We start from the raw sequence: 25,203 nt of genomic DNA, 5'->3' as shown, positions 1-25,203 counted from the left end.
TCTTAAATTCTCTGAGACTATGTCATCTGGACCTATACCTTCTCATCAGGACCTATACCTTCTCATCAGGGGAAACATCCTCTCAGCATTTATCAAACCTATTGACAATACTATATAATTAGAGTCCTAGTACAGCATGGAAATGGGGTCCAGCTCATCCATGCTGGCCAGATATTCCAAACTGTTCCATTTGCCAGCATTTGGCTCATATCCCTCAACCCTTCCTATTCATATAGATGCCTTTTAAATGTTGCCTCCACCACTCCCTCTGGCCACTCATTCCATATACCCACCAAAAGGTTACGACTCAGGTACCTTTTTAAATCTTTCCCATCTCACCTTAAACCTATGTTTTCTAGTTTTGGGCTACCCTACCCTGGGAAAAAGACCTTGGTTATTCACTCTTTCCTTGCCCCTCATGATTTTGTAAATCTCCCATAAGGTAACCATTCAGCCTCTGATGCTCCAAGATAAAAGAGCCCCAGGCTATTCGGCTTCTGCCTATAACTGCTTTCAGCTGGCTTTTTTCTCCATTTAAATAATCCTCTTCTGTTATTATGCCTTACAAAATGAACAACTTCACATTTTCCCACATAGTGCTCCATTTGCAAACTTATTGTTCAGTGAGAACACTTACTATCTGTTTTTTATATTTCGTTTTAGCTTTCATTTTTTAGTCATCTTTGACATTTTTTTAGATTAGATTAGATTACTTACAGTGTGGAAACAGGCCCTTCGGCCCAACAAGTCCACACCGCCCTGCCGAAGCGCAACCCACCCATACCCCTACATTTACCCCTTACCTAACACTACGGGCAATTTAGCATGGCCAATTCACCTGACCTGCACATCTTTTGGATTGTGGGAGGAAACCGGAGCACCTGGAGGAAACCCACGCAGACACGGGGAGAACATGCAAACTCCACACAGTCAGTCGCCTGAGGCGGGAATTGAACCCGGGACATTCTTTTTGGTTTGAGTCCAGTTTTCTGACTTTCACTCATCATTATGGCCTTTTTCTTTAAATGCAAACTCTTTAACTTCCTTAGATGGTTGTGGATGATGCATCCATCCCTTGAAGTTTATTTTTTCTCAAGCTCTAGAAATACATATTCAAAGTGTTTAGACAAAGAACCAAAAGTGAACTGTACCTTTTCTGAATATTCACTCTCATCACCTTAAATGTTATGCTCTGGAATCTCTTATGATCTACCCTGTATTCTAGTTTCCCACTTCACTTTGTGTCTACATGCTTCATAATTGTCCTGATTCAAAATACTTCTTAGATTCACTCTTCTGTCCCTCAAGCTGAACATAAATATTTGATCATATTACAATCACTGCTGTCAAGGTGCACTTTCACTGTCATTAATTGCTGTAATCCTGTCTCATTGCATATTACCAGGTGTGGTAATGTCTGCTCTCGAAGATAAGAAATTGATGTGAAAGTACTCTTTAAAAACACGTTAAGAGACAAGTCTTGTAAATATGATTTGTCTGATCCATATGCAGATCAAAATCACCCATTTGTATCTCCATATCCATTCACAAGCTTTCATTCATTCTGAAGATTGACCAATAGGCTCAAAATGTTATCTCTCTCGCTCGCTCTGTCTCGCTCGCTCCAGATCTAGCCAGACCTGCTTCAGCAATTTCTGTTTTTGTTTCAAATTTCCGATATCCACAATTCCTTTTTTATATACCCTGTTATTTTTTCTTGTGTACTTCACCAATAGTGTGCTACTATATCACCTATTAATGACATATGCCTTCAGATATGGAAACTTTAGTTCTGTCTACTAAATGTTTTTGTAAACTCAAGCTTTATCTGCTGATTCACTCTTGGGTTTTCATTCTTTATTCCTTCCTGCCGTGCTCTAATCATCATTTCCCTTACTGCTACACTTCACGTTTGCCTTGCCTTATCTGTTCAACGTACTACATCATCCTAAATATGATCTTTTGCCCACACTATTTAGTTTAATGTTCACTCTATCACCTTATTTATATGACTTGACAGTAAAATTGTGCCAATCAGTACTGGGGCCAGACCCCAATGATTTGTAACCTATTTCTCTCATGCCAATCTTTAAACCACTTATTTAACACTCACTTTATTTAGCCTTTTGCGTAGTAATTTTGAGTAGTAATCCAAGATTATTGCCTTTTGATATTATCCTCTTCATTTTACTCCTACCAGCTCATATTCCCTCAGCAATTAAGGGATTTTTATAGTTATTCAAAATCGTGAGAGGTCTAGACATTGATGCAAGAGTTGAATTCTAGAAATACATCTTCAAAGTGATCAGACAAAGAACCAAAGGTGATGAGGAGAAAAATGTTTGCAGCATCTGTCTATAATGTGGAGTTAATTGCTTGAGAGGATGGTAGAGATGCATGTAATTTCAACAGGGGATTAGATAATCATTTAAAGGGGAAAGAATGGACAAATGAGTCAAGCTGGAATACCCTCTGAGAGATAAAAGCAGAGCTGCAGAAATTGCTGTGGAGAGAGAAAGTTGTTTCAGCTGTGTGACCTTTTATCCGAACTTGGAAATTCACAAAGCTAAAAAGGCAAAGATACTTTGACTTGTTCGTTACAGCATTTTCAGTGCTTTCGTTCCCAGTTTCCAGAAAGACTATTTTAATCTTGCTTGGGTTGAATTACTGCCTGTGCTTTGTAGCCTTTCTATAAGCTGGGAATTACATTATAAAATGCAACATTATACTTTAGCATTGGAATGCACCAAATGCATCTGGATTCATTTCCAACAAACTAATAGTCTAAATGAACATTCCCTAAATTGTTACAAGTTTTGAATCAACAGATAGTTTTATTTGAATTAGGAAAATAAATAATCAGGCTGCAGTCTAGAATGGTAAGATACACAGCTCTCCAGTCTTGAAATTGATTGTTCAGAAATACCAGTTGTCCAGAAGTTTTTTTGAGCAGCCACAAACAACTTGCACAATTGCTTTAATATAGTTTGGGGCTAGAAGCATGACAGAATACATCTTTTGGATTAGTAAAACATATTTTATTACAAATTTGTGTTTTAGCGTATTTTATCTTTCAGATCAATGCTTATAACTGATGGTGTTTCATGTTCTCCCTCTTGTGGTTAGGCATTGCAACATCATTCTATTACCACCAAATTCCAAAATCCAGAAATGGTGGTTTTATACATTCAGGACTGGAGCGATTTACAATGTGTGTATTGTTTGCAGTATGAACTAAAATATTCAATTCACTTTCTCTTTAAACAAGGATCTTTAAAATGTTTATAATCTAATCTTTCATAACTGCATTGCTAATAAAGCATGGACAGCTTGACTGTGCCGTGATTCCCAGTGCAACTGTGGAAGAGAACATTTTAGCTGATTCATTAATGTCTATCATGAAACGTCCAATGAATCAGTTATCCTACTTTCTGTCTGAAATGTCTTAACTAGTTGGAAATCAAAATCATTATCCTAGCCAAACCAACTGTGATAAATATACAAATATGCTGTCAGACTATTTGAGTATGTTTGCAAATGAAATAAAAATAGAGGGCAAATGGACTACCATAATACTGCAGTAAGTCAGTCATATAGCATGGAAACAGATGCTTCAGTCCAACCAGTCCATGTCAACTACACCAGTCCCAACTGCCCGTTCCTGGACCATAAACCCCTCACAGACAGTTTAGCTTAATTATAGATATCCCCTTTATTTACCAATAGCATCACTGTTACAACATAACACTGATACCTATAAGCTAAACTAACTAGGTTCTAATAACCCAGGAGAGTAGGGCACCAGCTCTTCAAGAGCCTTAGCATGCTGCTTTGCTGTCCTGTCACAAACAGGCTTCTTTATATAAAAAGCTTACAAAAACACTGCATGTTCTTAACTAGACAGATGACCGTGAAGGACATTAAGGGAGAGAAGAAGTTAATTGATACCAAGTTTTGTTTCAAGGTCAGAATCAAACACCCTTATTAGTTTCACAAGGGAATAGCTGTGAATGTCTACACAGAACAGACTCAGTGCTGTTAAGGCAAATGTTCTTGCCTTACAATCCCTGCCTGTCTTTTCTAGTGTGCAGCAAATGTGTTCTATAATTCAATATTGCATTTCAGTCTAAATGTTTAAGAGCAAGTTTTAAGGCTATAGAATTTCTCATTCCCTCCTTTTGTCATTTCGTGACAGTTATGCCCACATCCATTCCTTCCTCAGGATGTTCATTTCACAGGCAAACCACCTTCTGTTTAAAACAAAATTATCTCAATGTCTTTTTAAAATCTCTTTCCTTTCACCTTAAAAATGTGCCCCCTAGTCTTGAAATCCCCCATCCTAGGGAATAGACACCGATCATTAACCCCATCTGTACCGCTCATGATCGTATAAACCTCTATAATGTCACCTCTCAACCTCCCATGCTCCAGTGAAAAAAGTTGCAAGTGTTCACTGGTTCACAAGAAAGCATATTAAATAGATAATATGAGGCTCCATGAAACTGTAATAATTTGATTTGGTACTGTGACCATGGCCACAATTTGAAATGATGTGACATATATTTGAATGTTAATTGGCTTGAACCTGAAGGATGCAATTTAACAAATATTCTTAATGTTTAGTTTCTCCCATTACTCAAAAGGGAAGATATGAACATCATTCCTACTCTAAAACGTAGCTAGGTAATCTCAATGATCTTAATAAAGGCAAGATGGCTAAATCTTAACAGGGCAAAGTTATTTGTTTAGTACTGGCAATCATCATGTGACAGATGGTGGATATGGAGGAGATCCCAGCAGAGTGAAAGTTGGCCAATAAATTACCATAATCAAGAAGTGACAAAATCAGTTTATATCTGACATTTGAAACCTGACTATTATTAAATGCAGGAAACGTGAGTTCAAGCAATGCTGCTTAACTAATTTTCTTAAGAAATGAGAAACCATGATAATTATGAAATAAATCCAAGGTGATGATGCACCTTTTCTTCCAAAAGGTTTCTACCTGCATTGCATGTGAAACCTCTTGAATAAGCCTCAAGTTATAGAGGATGAGATCATATTAGAAATGGTTACGAAGCTGGCTGAAACATAATTGTTCAAGAAGTTGACAGTTGCACTGGAGAGGGAGTACTGATTTGGTCAAGTCATCAGAAACAGAGAGGGAATAATGCTCTAATTGGCTAATGATCTCCTGCAAGAGTCTGTATTATAGCCTGAGTTATTCAATATATTTATTTTGTGATGTAGGAAGCAACATATGCTAATTTGCCAATGATGCACAAATAGGTAGCATTACGTGCAATTCACAAAAAGGATGTTGATTTAAGTAAACTGGCAAAACTGTGACAGTTGACTTTGCATGTTAAATGAATGTAAAATCATCCATTTAAGACCGGAAAATAAAAGAGCAGTGTATTTTCTAATTGGTAAAACCCGGAAACAATGGAGGGGCCAGCAAATTGGCATAAGTTATAAAACAAGGTGACCAATAAGTTTTAGCTGGTCGTGAAGGAGAGATCACATTCAGAGTAGGACACAGCCTAAGTGATTATATAGTTCATGGAATTTAATGCAATGGGGAAGAGGTGTTTTTTGTTTGGCTCACAGTTTTCATGGTTGTACACAACACCAGGTTATAGTCCAGGTTTATTTAGAAACACTAGCTTTCGGGGCGCTGCTCCTTCTTCAGGTGGTTGTAACTGATGATAACCACCTGATGAAGGAGTTGTGCTTCGAAAGTTAGTGCTTCTAAATAAACCTGGTGTTGTGATTTTTAACTTTTGTACCTGACATTTGGTCAGGAACTGAAGGGTGTGACTACCAGCGAGGTAGGTAGAGGGATCCAGGAGGTTGTGCTGAAGTAGCCTTACCCCTTGAGCTTGTCTCTTTTACAAATAATAATTCTTGTTAGATCTTTCATTAATTTTAAACTTTTTTTTTGTTAGCAGTGATACTAAGGAATATGGGACACAGGTGGTTACATTGTTGAATCGCACATCCATCATGACTTCATTGAATGTGGAACAGGCTAGAGAGGCTAAATGATTGCTTCCATTCTACACTAGGACGTACTGCTGTCTAATTTGGAGAAAAGCCTTGGGTCTAGATATTTTAGACACACCATTTAAAGTAAGGCAGAAAAGCAAGCTGCAAGGCAACACAATATTAAACTACATAATAATAGTACAGGTCCAGATTGATCAAGCCTGCTCGTATTCTGGACAGACTGTATCTTGAATGCTGGAGATAGTGCAGACAAAGTAGCAGAGACAAAAGTTCTGGAATCTTTTAAACAATTGCGTGTTTTGATAATTTTATTATTTTTTCACATGGATGAATTGAGTTTGGTTGACTGGTCTTTATTATTTGTAATTATGTCAAGGAACTGCAGCCTTTATTAATATATTAGAACACATAGTTATTCATTAATGACTTATGATGCTTGTTGTCAAGCAAACTTCTGAATGTCCTCAAACTTGTGAATTTGCATCTATAAATCAAGATCACAAATCTGTCATCTTCACATTCAGATGCTGTCTCTTTTTAGTGAATCAGTAAGAACCAATAAATTGTGCAATTAATTGTTTAGCTTGGCTACCTTATTTCTTTTTGTGTGTGGTTTATTTTTGTGTTCCAAATCAACAACTGCAGCATAAAAAAAATTCTGTTTGAGCTTTTTACAAATACCTAGGATTCTTAGGTTCTGGTTTCACCTACCACTTCCCAAAACAAATTTCTTGCATATACACAAAATAGCAAAAATCTCAATTAAATGGAGAGTAGACTTAAAGATCCTTATGAATTCCATTATAATCTACTTGTCAGGCATTGATTACATTTTCATCTTTGAGAAATGACCTTCTGTGGCCCTGTTTTAATTCCTTGAGTGTTAATTCATGCACTGCATAATGAGTTAATATTGAATATGTAACAAGGTTTTCAAATTTTGTTTTCAGTACCATTTAAATTTAATATAATACCAGATTTAAGGTTGAAAAATTCAAAATAATTTCAAGATCTACTTTTTAGGCACAAGTGATTATTGTTAATTAAGACCGTTTTGATAGTTAGATTAGATTAGATTACTTACAGTGTGGAAACAGGCCCTTCGGCCTAACAAGTCCACACTGACCCGCCGAAGCGCAACCCACCCGTACCCCTACATTTACCCCTTACCTAACACTACGAGCAAATTAGCATGGCCAATTCACCTGACCTGCAGATCTTTGGACTGTGGGAGGAAACCGGAGCACCCGGAGGAAACTCACGCAGACACGGAGAATGTGCAAACTCCACACAGTCAGTCGCCTGTGGCAGGAATTGAACCCGGGTCTGTGGCGCTGTGAGGCAGCAGTGCTAACCACTGTGCCACCGTGCCGCCCACTTTACTCTATTGTATACAAATGTAAATCGGGGTTCTCTTTAAATGGTGAAAAACTTGAAACCAGTCCAACTCAATTTCATTAAATGTTATGAACAGGTAAATAATAATAATAAAGAAAAATACAATTTTCCTTTTAGAATTAACTTGTAGCACACTTTCTTTATATGTACACTGTCCTGATTAAATTTCACTTTTCTCTATTTAACCTACTTTTCTAATTAAATTGTTCAGAAATGTTATTATGCACATCTGGAGTAGGTAATTTTTGAATCCAGGACTCAGTTCAGGAGTAGGCCCACTATCATTGGGCCACAAGAGGGTCAGCTTACTGCACTTTTTGTTCCCAGCTTGTCTCTTAAGTACGAACTGGGCTTGAGTCTGCTTAGCTTCTGAGATCCGGTGTTTTCAGACTAGTATGTTAAGATCGAGGTGGGAATCCCTGATGAGACAATCCAATATCTAATAATTTGGCAATGATTCACCAGCTTGATATCAGTATCAATGGTGATTTTCTTTGTAGATTTGACTTCCTGTATCTCCAGGTTCTCTTTAATGTAGTAGAATCTAGTCCATCAGACAGTCAGGAATTTCCTTAAAATGTTCCTGAATACACATTCTGCTAATCTTGACCAGTGGATCATTAAAATAGGATGAAGGCAATAAACACGATCTGATAGTTGTTGTGGAGATCGTGAATGATATTCAGAAGATGTCATTGGTGAAATAGTTAAAGATGAATGGTTCACAATCGATTTGGGTTGAGTTGACGAATAGTAGGGGAAGTTACTAATAGGAGTGATCCACAGACAACCTCATAATAACCACTATGAAACATTGGCTGCTCATAAGGCTTTTGAGACCATCTCATAGGATACATGCCCTGGAAATGAGCAGATAGCAGATTACACTAGATTTAATAATGTGTAAAGTGACAGGATTAATTAATTTGCTCAGGTAAAAGGTGCATAGAGATATCAGCAAGTAAAATATGATTCATTTTTTTACATGTGGTCTGAAGAAGACAATGTTAGAACCAAGACTAATATTTTGCACTTAAAATAAGGGCAACTGTGAGGGCATGAAAGCTGAAGTGAGCCAGGAGACTTGTCTCAGGGGTAGGCCAATAGAGAAACAGTGACCAATATTTACAGGGATAGTGGTTGTGGGTATGTTGACCGAGCTGGGAGGTATATTTACAGATGTTTCATCCCTTGTCTAAGTGATGTCTTCAGTGCTTTGGAGTCTTCTGTGAAGCACTGCTGTACTGTGTCTTCTGGAATTTATTTGGTTCTGTTTCCGCTGTTTCCAGTTGCCAGTTCTGGTTGTTTGTTATAGTGGCTGGTATATTGGGTCTAGGTCAAAGTGCTTGTTGATGGAGACCTGTGGCTGAGGACCAGTTAAACAGAGGACAGCCAGAGAATTTCTAAAAGCATGGCACTCAGCCACGGACAAGCACGTTGACCTAGACTCAATATAGTGGCCACAACAAACACAGCAACAGAAACGGAACCAAATAAATTCCAGAAGACACAGGAGGTTCCAAAGCACTGAAGATATCACCTAAACAGGGGACGAAATGTCTGCAAATCAACTTCCCAGCTCGGCAATCATACCCACAACCACGACAACAGGCACCTAAGCTACAAATCTTTACACAAACATTGAATTTGCAGGGGTATTTCAGAATATTCAGAATAAATATATACAAATACATATAAAATGAATATATTTCTAGTGAGAGGAAGCTTCAAGAGAGGACCTACCATCTATTATTTATTAAATAAGCTAAGGAAAGCATCAGGCTTGAGGAAAATGCACATAATTGTGTCAAAGTGATTGGGCTAATTGTAAAGAAGGCCAGAGAAAATGATTGAAATTAATCAAGAGGAAGAAATCTAATGATGAAAGACAAGCTTGCCAGAAATATAAAAATGGATTGTAATAATTTCTACAGCTGTTTAACAAAGAAAAACATAAGTAAGGTAAAGTTGTCAGACCATGGGGCAACGCTCTCCTTAGTGAAAGATGATTGGTGGTTTAAACTGAGGGTAGCCATACCTCAGGCGATGTTGAGAAGGTGAATCCTTTATTGTAACCTCAGCCGATGAGGGAATTTGACCCATGTTGGCATCACTTTACGTGCAAGCTGGCTGTCGAGCCAACTAAACTAATCCACATCCTCGGTGAGTTTGTAGAAAAGGAAATGGTGGATGAAGGAAACAAATATTTGCTTTCGTCTTCACTGAAGAATACAAAATAGCTAGAAATCAAGAGTTGGAAGGAAGAAAATAACTCAAGTTACAATCATTATGGAAAGAATACCGATGAACAGACATAGCTGGGGGCAGACTCTAGGTCTGTGGGCTTAATTTTAGACGTTGAAGACTAAATAATGGAAAAGTTCTATCAGATTGGAAAGTAGCAAATATTGCTCCTTTATTCATAGGAATTGGAAGTGGGGTATGCAAGAAGCAAGAAACAATGGACCAGGTAGTCTGTCTTGAGAAAAAATGAGTAATTTGGGAGGCTAGTGATATTACCACTAGAGTGTAAATGCAGAAACTTAGCTTATATTTTGGGATCCTGGGTTTGAATCCTGCCACAGCAGATGGTGAAATTTGAATTCAATAAAATATATCTAAAATTAAGACTCTTGTGATGACCGTGAAACCATGGGTGATTGTCGGAAAAACCCATCTGGCTCACTAATGTCCTTTTAAGGAAGGAAATCTGCCAAACTTACCTGATCTGGCAGAGATGTGACTCCAAAGTGGTAGACTCTCAACTGCCTTCTGAAATGGCCGAGCAAGCCACTCATTATATCATTTGTTACAAAGTCTAAAAGAAAAATGAAACTGGACAGACCACCTGGCACTGACCTAGGCACCAGAAATAACAACAGCAAAACAGTTCTATTGAACCTGCAAAGCCTTCCTTACTAACATCTGGGGGTTAATGCCGAAATTGGGGCAAGTGTCTCATGGACTGACTAGTCAAGCAACAACCTGACGTAGACATACTCACAAAATATACCTTACATGCGATGTCCCAGTGCTACCATTAGCATCCCTGGATATGTCCTATTATTCCAGTAGGACAGACTCGACAGAGGTGGCAGTACAGTAGTATACAGTCAGCAGCAAGTTGCCCTCTGATTAAACATGGGCGAGGAAACCTCCTGCTGAATATGATGTACAGTACTGTCCTCGCTTGACTAATAAATCAGTATTACTCCACATTGAACAGCATTCAGAGGAAGCACTGAGTGTGCTCTGGGTGGAGAATTTCAATGTTCACCAGCAAGAATAGCTCAACAGCAGCACTACTGGCAGTGCAGTGGCTCAGTGGTTAGCATTGCTGCCTCAGAGCACCTGGGACCCAGGTTTAATTCCAACTGCAGGCAACTGTGTAGAGTCTACACGTACAATCCCCCTGTGTTTGCATGGGTTTCTCTGTGCTCCAGTATCCGGTACCAAGGTGTGCCGGTTAGGTGGATTGGTCATGCTAATTTGCCCATAGTGTCCAGAAATGTGTAGGTTAGGTGGATTAGCCAAAGGATAGGGTAGGGTCTGGGTGGAATGCTCTTTGGAGAGTATGTGTAGACTTATTGGGCTGAATGAGATTTTATGATGATTTCTATAAGCTGCTAAACTGCAGTAGGTTGTGAGGGAACCAATGATGGAAAAACATACTTGACCTCATCTTTACCAATCTGACAGCTGCAGGTGCATCTGTCCATGGCAGTATCAAAAAGAGTGACCACTGCACAGTCCTGGTGGAGACAAAGTCCCACCTTCACACTGAGAATGCCCTCCATTATGCTGTGTGGCACCATTACCACGCTAAATGGGACAGATTTTGAACAGATCTAGCAGCTCAAGACTGGATATCCACAAGGTGCTGTGGGCTGACAACAGCAGCAGAATTGTACTCTAGCACAAGCTGTAAGCTCATAGCCTGGTATGTCCTCACCCAATCAGTACCATCAAGTTAGGGGATCAACCCTGGTTCAATGGAGAATGCAGGAGGGTATGCCAGGAGCAGCACACCTAAATTGAAGTGTCAACACTGAACCTTCCAAAGATGGATCACCTACTTAGCACTTCTTGTAGAAGATTGTTGCTGAAGACTTCACCCAGTACTGAGCTCCTCCATTGTTGAGATGCAATTATATGCTGATCATCTCCAGTGAATTGTCCACCCCATTCACAACTGGATGTGCAATTCTGCAGTGTGGTCGGTTATGGAATCACTTAGCTCTGTATATCTTTTGCTGTTCGACATGCAGTAGTCCTGTTTTGTGACTGTTGTATAAAATGCCGTCCTTCATTCTTTCAGTTAAAAAGCATTGGTCAGACAACATTGCAGATGTTGTGTTCCTGCATCAGTTACAGACCAGACAGATGGTGCTTTAAGACACAACATGAATCAACATAGTGTGTATAACCAGTTAGTTGTGTGTATATAATGTACAGGGACATTAGCACAGAACCTGTGATATTATAGCATGTAAATAGTGTTGTTGAAAACCCTCAAGACATCTGTCTCAACAAAACCCCTTTTTTTTTGTGTGGACGTGCAACACTTGCAACCTGCAAATGAATTGAAAAAGTATATCTGGAGTGGGTGGGAAAGTGAAGTTAATGCCCAAAATCAGTCATGATCATAACGAGTGGTGGAGCAGGATCGATAGGCTGTATAGTCTACTTCTGTCCCTATTTCTCATGTTCATTCCTCTGTTTATTTCTGCTGAATTAGCACTAGTTCTTCACATTTTAGCACACAGTCATGAGTTTATTGGGAAATATTGGGCACAACTGGAAGATCAGCATAAACTTCATCCTGACATGCAGGAAGCCCCATGCCAAGGTTGGCAAATAAACTGAGTGTCATGATCGGGAATATCAGCTACTTTAGTATGTGTCTGATGAAAACTCAGTTCTGAAAATCTAAATTAATCCTTAAAAATCCAGCATCCAAACTGTGATCTTAATGGAGGAAATGTGTTATGTTAATGATCTCACCTGTGAGTTAATGAGCCAGCTGTTAAAACTGTTACTGATAATGATCAAGGTCCAAAGGTACTCTGTCACCTCATTTCAGTCTTCCAACCAGCATTCACATCTGCTAGTGGGAGAACCGGTGTTACTTGGATAGTGTGATATTGTCTTGTATTATTCCTATGTTCAGTACCTGATAGACTTAAAGGAAATTCTGAATTGCCTATGGTCAAACTGCTAAACTTGCCCTTAACATCCATAAAAGGGCAAAAAGGTAGTGAAGGTCTGTAAAGAATGGATTCCACATTGCTATATAGTCATACTTCATCATTGTATTACTTAATACTAGGTAGTTCAGCAAATTCCTGTCAAAGCCCTGCAATATAGATAACACAAAAGTAAGGAAAATAATTTGTTTAATTAGTATAAGATTAGAAGGGACTACTACAAAACTTTCAATCCCCGAACAGATTTCAATATCAGGAAACTGTATTTTCTCCCAAAGGATAATTTCTTGGTGGGGGGAAGGCGCTGGGACAGTTAATTTATATCAATTAATTTTAAAAGAAAATGATCAGTTCCTGTTAAGCAGAATCTAATGTCATTATTTTGAGAGAGTGGTAAGTAAATTTACTGTTCCATAATGTCTGTGTCTACTAGTACAAGTGGGCAGAATGGGAAAGTCATAACAGACAAGTAATCATAGAGTCATAGAGTTGTACAGCATAGAAACAGACCCTTTGGTCCAACCCGTCCATGCCGACCAGATATCCCAACCCAATCTAGGCCCACCTGCCAGCACCCAGCCCATATCCCTCCAAACCCTTCCTATTCATATACCCATCCAAATGCCTTTTAAATATTGCAATTGTACCAGCCTTCACCACTTCCTCTGGTAGCTCATTCCATACACATACCACTCTCTGTGTGAAAAAGTTGCCCCTTAGATCTCTTTAAATCTTTCCTCTCTCACCCTAAACCTATGCCCTCTAGTTCTGGACTCCCTGACTCCAGGGAAAAAACTTTGTCTATTTATCCTATCCATGCCCCTCATGATTTTGTAAACCTCTAAAAGGTCATCCCTCAACCTCTGACGCTCCAGAGAAAACAGCCTCAGCCTGTTCAGCCTCTCCCTATAGGTCAAATCCTCCAACCCTGGCAACATCCTTGTAGATCCTTTCTGGACCCTTTCAAGTTTCACAACATCTTTCCGATAGGAAGGAGACCAGAATTGCACGCAATATTCCAACAGTGGCCTAACCAATGTCCTGCACAGCCGCAACATGACCTCCCAATTACTGTACTCAATACTCTGACTAATAAAAAAAAAGCATACCAAACGCCTTCTTCACTATCCTATCTACCTGCGACTCCACTTTCAAGGACTTATGAACCTGCACTCCAAGGTCTCTTTTTTCAGCAACACTCCCTAGGACCTCTTATGCTCACATCCAAATCATTTATGTAAATGACAAAAAGTAGAGGACCCAGCACCAATCCTTGTGGCACTCCACTGGTCACAGGCCTTCAGTCTGAAAAACAACCCTCCACCACCAACCTCTGTCCTCTACCTTTGAGCCAGTTCTGTATCCAAATGGCTAGTTCTCCCTGTATTCTGAGAGATCTAACCTTGCTAACCAGTCTCCCATTGGGAACCTTGTCGAACGCCTTACTGAAATCCATATCACATCTGCCGCTCTGACCTCATCAATTCTCTTTGTTACTACTTCAAAAAACTCCAAGTTTGTGAGACATGATTTCCCACACACAAAGCCATATTGACTTTCCCTAATTAGTGCTTGCCTTTCCAAATACATGTACATCCTGTCCCTCAGGATTCTCTCCAAGGACAGTGTTAGCTTCCTGGACTTATTGGCTACCTTTTAAACTTTATTTTTACTAACTGAGTAAAAAATGTGATTTGTATTAACTACTTTGTAATGGGTTGAAATTCAAATCATTTACATCTTATTCCTACTTGCCTGCAGAGTTTGATTTTGAATAATTTTAATATGCATTGTGTTAATTACATAATTTTAAGTATTGCTGGCTTTTGATACTGTGAGGTCAGAGGACGGGGAAACTTGAGGGCACGCAAAGCAGTTTTGCTCGTAACTAAAAGTATTATTTTGTTTACTGAACAGATTTTTCATTCAGCATGGATATCCAGTCTTTGAGACATAGGGTTAGTTTTTTGATCATTTACAGATGCATATAAAAGATATAAATTTCCAGTGAAGAACAGTAGAAGTGAAAAGGAAAATAATTTTTTTTCAGTATGGTGTCTGTTACTCCATCCAAGAAGAACATTTTCAACAACACTGAAATGGACAGAGAACAGAAAACAACCTGGAAATCAGTACCTCTTCATCAGATTCCAAACGGTACTCCATTAAAAGACTTACATAAACTCCCATGTATTTCAACAAGTATCCAAAGGGAGAATACCAATCTGAAACCTCCAGACACATTCCCTATTATCTCATTAAAAGCTAAGAAAAATCCTCAAGTAATTCATCAACTTCAATCCACAGCCCTGGAAAATGAGGGAACGTTTCATGTAATTCCTCCTGAAATCAGTGATATAATAGATTCTGATCCAACAAGTGTGAAAGTAAGCCAGAGTCATGTCAAATCTGATTTAAATCCTATTGAATCTACGTTGGTCAAGCAAATAGTCTGTGAGAGTCCTGCTAAAATGTTCCAAAAAATGAAAGCTAAACTTCACGGTGACCATCTTCATATCCCTGAAAATCACCATCTTCGAACTCCCCAAAAAAGAACTTGTGGTTTGAATGGGGCTGTTGCATCTGTGAATGGACGTGTAATAGAAAACACATTTTCAGGTATGAACCAATATTGACTGAATATTGATTATTATTCAGGGTTATTCATATTAAATATATTGATTATTTTATCATTGAATGCAGCTAATTGTATTGAGCAGCATGTACTGGTGCACCAACATTTGATGAGACAATCCAAGTTTGTTCTATGTATAATTTGATAGTGTAACAAAAGAAAATCTAAACACCCCTCCTTTCATGGATGGTGGGTGTTGTTGGTCAGGATATATTGCCTATCCTTAATAGTGCTCAAGAAGCTGTCACTGAGGTACCTTGAGTCGCTGCAATCAATCTGCTTCATCTTTTCTACAGCAGTTTTATCCAACTGAGTGACTTCTATAGAGATGGCTATTAAGAGTCAATCATACTGCAGATAGTAGAGAGTTGCATCTAAACCAGGTCGAATGATAAAAATGATAATTTTCTTCCCTCAAGGGCATTAGTGAATCAGATTGGATTTTTTGACCAACAACAATAGTTTCATTGTCACTTTTGCTGAAGTTAGCAATTTTTCCCAAATATATTAGGGAATTAAATTTACATTTCACCAACTGCTACAATAGAAGTTGAATCTGAGAACATTAGCCTGAACCTCTGGATTACAAGTCCAGTAACGTTGCTATCAGGCCATCATCTTCCCAGTCTTGTCAGTTGCGACATACTTTGCCACTTTAGTATTTGCTAAATAAATGTGAAATACAACAGATCATTTTAAGATTTTTTTTCCACCCACTTTAAGCCATGAGCTTTTGTAATGGCTTTCATGACAGTTAGACACGAGAATTGAGTGCAATCAATATTAACAAAAGTTAAGACAACCTGTTTTCTCAACCTGCACATGTACCTTGAAATTTGAACATTTCTGCTGAATCTTGAAACCTTAAATGTAACAAAAAAAAGCTTTCTATTAACTTTCTTGACTATTGTCTCATGGCTACTTACATTAAAATATGGTAAAAAGATGTAATAATAGCAATGATCATTCAACACGAGAGCTATTTTAATGCATTTTATATTGGTGATATCTAAATATCTATTTTTTATATTTTATTAACACTGGTAAGTTATTGCATGTCACATTTAAGTCTGTTCTAAGCTCATTTCACTACTTATGAAGATTCAACTCTTTTTGCCTCTCCTTGCCTTTTCAACTTAACCCATTTGTTTGGAACATATGCTCCAAATTGAGGAAAATTAGATACAACAATATTCTGAATTCCCACTTCTAATGGATGATTTCTATATTCCCTCCTGCCCCACTCCATGACTTATAACAAGTACAATATGGAAACTTCTTAGCAACTCAGATTTTATTTGAAATTGGTACTGTTTTAGGCAACAAAGTCAAAAGGTATGGTGCTGATGAAGCCATTATGCTTGAAACTTTGACTCTCCTGCTCCTCGGAAGCTGCCTGACTGTCTGTGCTTTTCCAGCGCCAACATTTTGACTCTCATCTCCAGCATTTGCAGTCCTAATTTTCTTCTCACTGCTTTAAGCATACTGGCTGTGGGGTATCTTTTCTTTATTCCAGGGTATCGTATGGAAGTTGAATTTGTAGTTGTTTCACTTCTAAAGCAATGTTATATTGTTGTTTTAATGTTTGCTAGTTCCAAAACATTTCATAACCAATGTACTTTTGAAGGTTCTGGAAAAGCTTAGCAGGTCTGGCAGCATCTGTGAAGAGAAATAAAATTAATATTTTGGGTATGGTGACCCTTCCTCAGAACTGCAGTTTCGTCAGTTGGGAGGTAGGTCACGAAACCTGGAACATTAACTTTGATTTCTCTTCATAAATGCTGCCAGACCTGCTGAGCTTTTCCAGCAACTTCTGTTTTTGTTTCTGATTTATAGCATCTGCAGTTCTTTTCGGTTTTTACTTTTGAAGATTAGTGCTTGTGATTAAGCAAACACAGCAGTGCAAAGAAATAAAAAGTTAATCTATTTTGGAGGTTAACCTTTCCCCTCAGTTTGCCACTAATTATGAACACAAGTACTGGAGTGGATCTGGAATTGACAACTCATCCTTCAGCTGAGCCAAACTGCAATGATGTTTAGATTAGATTAGATTATTTACAATGTGGAAACAGGCCCTTCGGCCCAACAAGTCCACACCAATCCGCCGAAGTGCAACCATTCCCCTACATTTACCCTTTCACCTAACACTACGGGTAATTTAGCATGGCCAATTCACCTGACCTGCACATTTTTGGACTGTGGGAGGAAACCGGAGCACCCGGAGGAAACCCACGCAGACATGGGGAGAACGTGCAATCTCCACACAGTCAGTCGCCTGAGGCGGGAATTGAACCCGGGTCTCTGGCGCTGTGAGGTAGCAGTGCGTGCCACTGTGCCACCGTGCCGCCTGTTATTTTGGATTTCTTATTCAAAAATTCCTCATGGTTGATTCATACTAAATTACAACCATGATTTGTTTTGCTATTGTATTGGAAACAAGTACAACTTCAGCTTATTTTTAGTACATTGTACTTCACTGGATCGACATGTTGAATCAAGACTTTATTGTGCTTCAGAAACTCTATTTCAGAAAATACTCATGAGCTGCTGCCTTATACTACCAGTGTAATCCTTGAGATAGAGGTACTCTTGACAGTCCTGTTGGTACAGCTTTATAGGTTATCATCCAGTGACAATAAAGGGAGTAGCGAGGAACGTCTAGGGTGGTGTGTGACTGTGAAGGAATTTGCAGGTTTGCCATGCACCTGCTCCCTTGTCTTTCTGTTCAGTAGAAGTTATACATTTGGGAGGTGCTGTTGAAGAAGCCTTGGCAAGCTGATGTGTGAGATTGTGCAGGGGGTACACACTACAAACACTGTGTGTTGGTAGTGGAAGAGGTGAATATTAGAGAACAGCAATAAAACTGGCCCTGTAGTTGGTACCTGCATACCATGAACAAATTAATTTTAAAACATTAAGGTTACGGGTACATTCAAGCTACTTTCGTTGCTGTTGTGTCCAGCATCATAAGTGTTGTTGGAACTGTAGTCATCTAGGCAAATAGGAATATTCTAATACAATTCTAGTATGTGCCTTGAAGCTGATGGAAAGGCTTTGAGAAGCTGAGAATTCTCAGCCCCTGACTTTTTTTTCCCCACTGTATTTATGAGGCTGATCTAATTAAACTTCTGGTCAATGCTGATCCTGGGGTGTTTGTGGTCGGGCATAAATGGTAATAAATGTCAAGGGGACATGAATATGGTCCATCTTTTATTGCCTAGCACTTGAGGGTGCAAATATTAGTAGTCACTTAACAACCAAAGTTTTTGTTGCTTGTGACCATAAACAACTACAATATTTGAAGAATTAGAAATGAAACTAAACACTGCAATCATCAGCAAACACCCCCACCACTGACCTTATGGAGAGAAGGCCATTGATAAGTGTCTGAAGATGTTTGGGCCTAAGCCACCATCTAATTGAACTTGTACAATGCAAAGATTAACCCCCACCAACTACAGTGTTGTCGTCTTTTGTGCTGAGTTTGACTCCAGCTAAAGAAGAGGTTCCTTTGTGATCTTAATTGACTATATTTTGCTATGGCTCCTTGATGTAACTCTTGGTCAGTGCTACCTTGATGCCAAACGCGGTCACGGTTGCCTCTGAAGTGACAATACTGATTAAAGAAGACTTTTGTTAAAAAGATGCAATCCTCAAGAAAGTGATGACATAAGTGGTTAAAGTTGAGAAGTAAAATGTGTATGACCATGTTACCTGGGGTATTCTAAAGGTCTCCACTTAGAAGGGAAATCATATGTAACGATTATAGAGTGCTATTAGGACATCTGAAATTCATAGACTTCCTGTGTAAAATTGTTACATAAGAAAGCATCTTTCTTGATTCTTGGCCTGCCATTGAGACTTGACCATTGTCCTGTTGTGCTATGTTGTATTCGCTTTGTATCCACCTGAAGCCGTTGCTGTGCCAGTTCTCAGTTTCCCATCGATTTTGACCCAGCTACATGGTTGGTCTTGCTGCTCTAATTTTTTCAAATAAAACAAACCTTTGAAAAGCTCTGTTAGATGATGTGGTCATGCAATGCAGATGGTATGTAGTGTAAGATTTTTTTGCCTGGAACTTTATGCCTATGAGGGTGGTGGAAATGGAGACAATGAGTATTTTCAAATGAAAACTAGACAGGTATTTGAGAGAAGTAAATTTGCAGGGCTGTGGAATGGAGCTGACTGGATTGCTCAACAGAGAGTTGGCATTGGTTCTATGAACCTCCTCGACACTATCTGCACTATAATGAGTGGCCGCAACTGTAATTTGTAATCTCTTGACTGCTAACCATATTCTTAAAATCCATCCGCAACCTGCTTCAAACACCTCCCCACCCCCCCTCGGCCCATCAATAAATGTGAGGGTCTTAGTTACTTTCTAAGTATGATTGAAAATATTCAGTCAGCTGTTTACCTCGCTCCCATTGGCCCACTGTGTCAAAGGTTCTCTAAAGTTCCCATAAGAATTTCTACTTCATCCTAGAATTTGTATTATTTTCTAGATTATGACCTACCTCATATCATGCCCTCTTTGAGATTATGAAAAGGATACTATCCTTGAAAACTCCACTTTTTGAAATTCAAGAAATTGACTGGCTTCTGATGCTTTAGCTGCATCACACAATTTGCATTGCAGTTATCTAGATTCAGCTTTACATTAAACTACACTGCAATGTTTATTTCCTGGCATTGTGAAATGCGAAAGGAGACAACGGGGTCCATTATAGTTAATAATTAATTAACTATTTAATTAATCCTCTTCTGTCCTATCCTCATGACATTTTTCTCCCACATTTAAGTAAATTTAAATTAGAAGTCTATACTGCTAAGTAATGGATTGATTGCAGAATTACATGAACAAGCTTTGTAGTGCCACATCACTGTAAAGGTGCTGATGCAGGGGCTCCTATTTGCACATGTGCAAATGCATCCTGGTGAAAAAGGCTCTGTTGCAGCAGGTGACTTGACGTTACTGGCACCACCTGTGTGGGGAGTGGCAAGCATCTTTATCAATTATCGTAGCATTGGTAACAAACTCAAATTACAATCGTCCATTTTTCTGGAACTATTGAACCAATTATCCAATGAGTGCACTGCACAATTTTGCAGAAATGTGAAGCCTTTTGCACAGGCGATTCGTGCCCTCAATGCTAAACAATAGTACCCTTTAGAGAGAAATGCAACACAATTCAACTCCTCAAATATGTGGCACTATCTGCACAGAATAGACGTCACAGAATTATTATAGACAGAAGAAACCATTTGGCCCATCATGCATATACTGGTTCAAAATTAGGATCTCAAATGCCATTCTTTTCAAATAATTGTCTAATTCTCTTTTGAATGTCTCAATTAAACTTCCAGCACATTCTAGGGCAGTGTATTCCAGACTCTAATCACTCATTGCATAATATAATTTCCTCGTATCAATCTTTTGCTACATTTTCATCTGTATTCTCTCATTCTAGCTGTTTCCATGAGTGTGAATATTTTCTTTCTATATTTTGTGGTAGTATCCTCATGATTGTGAATAATTCAAATGGATCTCCTACCAGCCTTCTCTTCTCCAAGGGAAAACAACAATTAGTTTTGTCATTTTATCATCATAATTGAAGCTCTTCGTCCCTGGACCCATCTCAATAATCTTTTCTTTCTCCAAGACTTTCACATCGTTCCTACAGTGTAGTACCCAGAACTACATGCAATACTCTGGGTGAGGCTGAAAAATGCTTGATCCATAACAAACATTCCATACTACTTAACAAAAAATGTCACCTCCATTTGTCCTTATTACCATTGATTTGCTGACACTTAACAATGGTACAGTTTTAGCTTGATCATCTTAAAACTAATGAATTAAACAATTGCTTATCCCTAATCCATTTATTGGGAATGAGCATTTGTAGGACTTCCAAGCAAAGAAGATTGAAGACTGTAGCTCAGATATTGAATCGTTGCCCCATATTAAGTGTATAGAGCCTATTTCAATCAGTTAATTTCAACAATTAATGATGCTAACCATGGTTTAAATAGTCCCTTTGCATTTAATAGAAGATGCAGGGAATTAGTGTGGTCTATCTGTTGATCACTCACTATCATTCTCATGGCTGCTAGTTTATTTTGATCCAGTTGCACAATTATCTACAGTGTTTTTTATATACATTTGTGTAAGATGTAGATGTATAATATAAATGTGTGGTCTATTTGTAGTCCCTACTCTGCCAATTGGTTGCCAGACTTCACACAAGAAGGACCATGTTCCTGTGATCCAACAATCTCCAGCCAAAATCTTTTTACAAATGAAACAAGGGATTGAATTAGGCAATAATCCATTGGCTTCAGTTAAACTTTCAGAGCATAAAGGTAAAGTCTGATGGTGTTATTTCTTATCTATTTATAATGTCTACCGTCATTTGACCTGTTGGAGCTTACTCAATGTTAACATCTTTGAAAGTTGGAATCTACGTGCATAACTGATTTGTATGGTACATGACCTTATTTTTGATCAGATGGTACCAAGGTGTTAGGTTATCAAATAAGACTAATCCAAGTTGGTCATGAGGAAAAAATAAAGTGTAAATTGCAAGAGACTATTCCTGCTATCTTTCTGCAATTTCTTGCATGATTTCAGTTTACTTAACTATAGGCTTTACGTGCTACGAGAAATTTCCTATGGATAATCACTGGGGTAATATTGGGAAATTGAGCAAGCTGTTTGCCTCCAGCAAAGTTTCCATAATCAGCATCAAAAAATGATCAGGCGACTTGTCTTGATGCAAATTTAATCGTAAAGGTGATACCAAATGAACACAGCTCAGTCTCTGCAACTTTTGAGTTTGACCTGAGAGGGCAGTCTTGGTTTAACATTTTATCAAAAGTCTCCATCTCTGAATGCAAAATTCCCTAAAATATAGATTGAATTGTCCACCTAGATTATGTATTCAAGTTACTGAAATTGAACGTGTTAATACTCAACTTTCAGAATGGAAGGCAAGAGTATATCCATTGATCCTAGGCCCTCATTCAGTATACTTCCTTTGTTTAAATATACATTTGACTTGAATATGCCTTGAATTCAGATAATTAGTTGACATAAATTACTCCTTACTTATCCACATTTACAATACATGATTAGTCCGTTCTAACTATTCATTGGGGTATCTCTTATAATTTGCAGAAGTTTTATTTTCTAGGTGACAAAATATTTAATGTAAAAATCATTTAATTTCAGTTATTTCCAATTCTTTTAAAACCTGATGATTAACTTCACCATCTTCTCCAGTCTAGCAAGAAAAGCAGCCTGATAATCTGCAAGATGGTAACAGGGATTCTTGTATGTGTCCAAAATATAAAAGAGTAACACTTACGAATGAGTTGAGCGGCAATAGGATTTTTGTGCGTGCAACTGGAGAGTATGACCTAAATTTTTATTCCTGGGTTCAGAACAGAGCCTCTCCATTTCCTAATTCTGCAAACATGTTCTGGGGAATAAGTGCTCCAGTAAATTGGAATTTAGTTCTAGGCAGCAGATGAAAATAAAATGGTAGACATGGTGGGTAACCTTCGAGACAGTGCATATTTAGCCTGAGCAGGGCCAGTGCTTTGTTGAGTCTAAGGAAAAGAACAATAAAGCAAACAGTTTTTTTTCCCGTCTCAACCCCTCACTAACTTGTGCTTCACTTATGCTCCTCATGCCCTCACCCACACCCACAGTTGTTCATAATATCCATACCTCTCTACATACCCTATAGCCTATTACAGATCCTGTTCCAACTTAGTGCCAATCTATTCTCCACCACCCTATGTCCTTACACATACCATGCTGATATTAAATAAAGCTAAGTGTCCTATCAATGAATTAACTATTGGAAAAATAAAACTACAATCAATAGTTAAAATCTATTAACTGCATTTAATATTCTTCCATCTTTTATAAAACAAACATTGGAATTTATGTCCATCCTCAAACTGTTTTGATTTGGAGATGCCGGTGTTGGACTGGGGTGTACAAAGTTAAAAATCACACAACACCAGGTTATAGCCCAACAGGGTTAATTGGAAGCACACTAGCTTTCGGAGCGCTGCTCCTTCAGCAGGTGGTTGTGAGTGGTGAAAGCTAGTGTGCTTCCAGTTAAACCTGTTGGACTATAACCTGGTGTTGTGTGATTTTTTTAACTCAAAGTGTTTATAATTGTCAATCAAACTATCAGGTGACAAGCACTCTGCTGTGATAGTGCAAAGTTTTGAAATTTATCATGTCAGACAAATTTTATTATGATAATCCATAGGCATGTGTCAACAGACAGTGAAATAGTCAGCATTTTTTAAAAGCACTTAACATAGCTTTTTGTGTTGTCAAGTATTTAAAGGGCACGAGTTTTAAATCCCTTGACAGCTTGACAGCTTTCTTGATCTTTCGAATGAGTTTGTGTACATTTTATACAAGTTCATATCTGCTTTTAACATCGTCAGAGGGCACTTTATCTTTTCCAAATGGAGCCTGACCTTGCCCAGAACCTCCCCAAAGTAGTCCAGCAGCTTTAGACCTTCACCTACCAGGTCTAAAATTCACAAGTCATGTCTTGCACATTCCACTTGCAAAAATATAATCAGCCTTTGGCAGCTGCACTTTCTCTTCGTTTGCTTCTGTGAACCATGAATATGGGAATTAGATTCCATCCCCATGATCCAGTCTCTCTTGCCCTGCCCATAAAATGGGAAATCTCACATTCAGGGATTATACATCCAAATTTGGCATTCACTGTAATTTTTATAACAGAAGGCCTCTCCATCTAATAAATTTCTGAGGCCTTTTTTTAAAAAAATTGTGGCAAAATTGAAGTCGGAGAAACAAGAGTCGGAAAACATTTGGGAGGGAAATCGTCAACACTGGAGATTGTCAGATGTTATATTACAGGTGGATGATTCTAAAGACAATTAATTTTGGAAGATTAGAAATATAGTGAAGTATGATGGCAATTTTACAATGTATCCATCAAAAGTAATGTGACCAGGCATTGCCTCATGCTTTTTATGCATTGTTTAGTGGCTCAATTTATAATGAGCATCTTAGCATGGAAAGTGTGGACAATTTGAAGGCACATCTCTGTGCTTTCCTACAACTTGAGGGTCTTTCCAATGCAATTGTTTGGTGAATGCCCTGAAATCAGCAAAGAGTGACTGAGCTGTGTAGACTTAGTGTTCAGGAGTGACCTTTTTTCTGCTGAGTTAACTGACTTCAGTGGTGGTCCATGCCACTATTACAGAAGGAAATGTCAACTATGTTTCTGATCCTGATTGTTCAGTAATTCCTGCTGACCACATGTATATTGATCTGCAGTTGTGGGACATTGATCAACAAGAAATCTATTGGCATAAAAAGAAATAAGATGACTACTTGATCTTTTCAGTATCAATTGTGCTCATTTGTTTGAGTTAGTTCATTTTAACCTTTAAATTTAATAACCTTTTGTACTCCTCATATTCAATGACTATGACTTCCTGTTCCACTATTTAGACAGTAGAATGTAACATTCTGTTGGCTTTGCTGAATATTATTTTTCATTGGTTAGTTGTTTTGAGTAACCAGATACTAAAAAGCTCTCTTGGGTCTATCAGCATTTTGTCTGGAGCATTCTGTAATTTATGATCTGTCTCCTTCCATTTCAACACTCTTTCTAGTTTGGTAGGTAAATTTGACCAATTTGCATTGGGTTTCTCAGTCAAATAATTTAACTGAGTTAGAAAACAATTATTGTTCAAAAACCTATTTCTGTGACACCCTTCTGAGTATTTCTTCTACCCCAATACAAGTCCTAAAAACTCTATTTTGTCTAGAGTCTAATGTTTTTTAGTTGAACTAATATCCTTTAATGTGGAATTTTGTTAAATGACATTTAAAATTCATGAACAACAGTAAAGCTTATCACTTAAGACATTCATTTGTCAAAA

At 38.2% G+C, this 25,203-nt stretch overlaps 1 protein-coding gene across 1 annotated transcript in view; it reads left to right on the top strand.

The window, feature by feature from the left end:
- LOC122553924 (mis18-binding protein 1-like) overlaps nucleotides 1–25,203 on the top strand; it is a 48,926-nt gene that overhangs the window by 11,919 nt on the left and 11,804 nt on the right. Inside the window, exons 2-3 of the mRNA XM_043698432.1 lie at nucleotides 14,665–15,233; nucleotides 21,463–21,615. Coding sequence (XP_043554367.1) covers nucleotides 14,666–15,233; nucleotides 21,463–21,615 — 721 coding nt within the window. The 5' untranslated portion in view covers nucleotide 14,665. The remainder of the gene's footprint in view (nucleotides 1–14,664; nucleotides 15,234–21,462; nucleotides 21,616–25,203) is intronic.

The sequence above is a fragment of the Chiloscyllium plagiosum genome, chromosome 10, assembly GCF_004010195.1.
Source record: "Chiloscyllium plagiosum isolate BGI_BamShark_2017 chromosome 10, ASM401019v2, whole genome shotgun sequence".
NCBI lineage: Eukaryota > Metazoa > Chordata > Chondrichthyes > Orectolobiformes > Hemiscylliidae > Chiloscyllium > Chiloscyllium plagiosum.
This window is presented reverse-complemented; position numbering and strand designations above follow the sequence as displayed.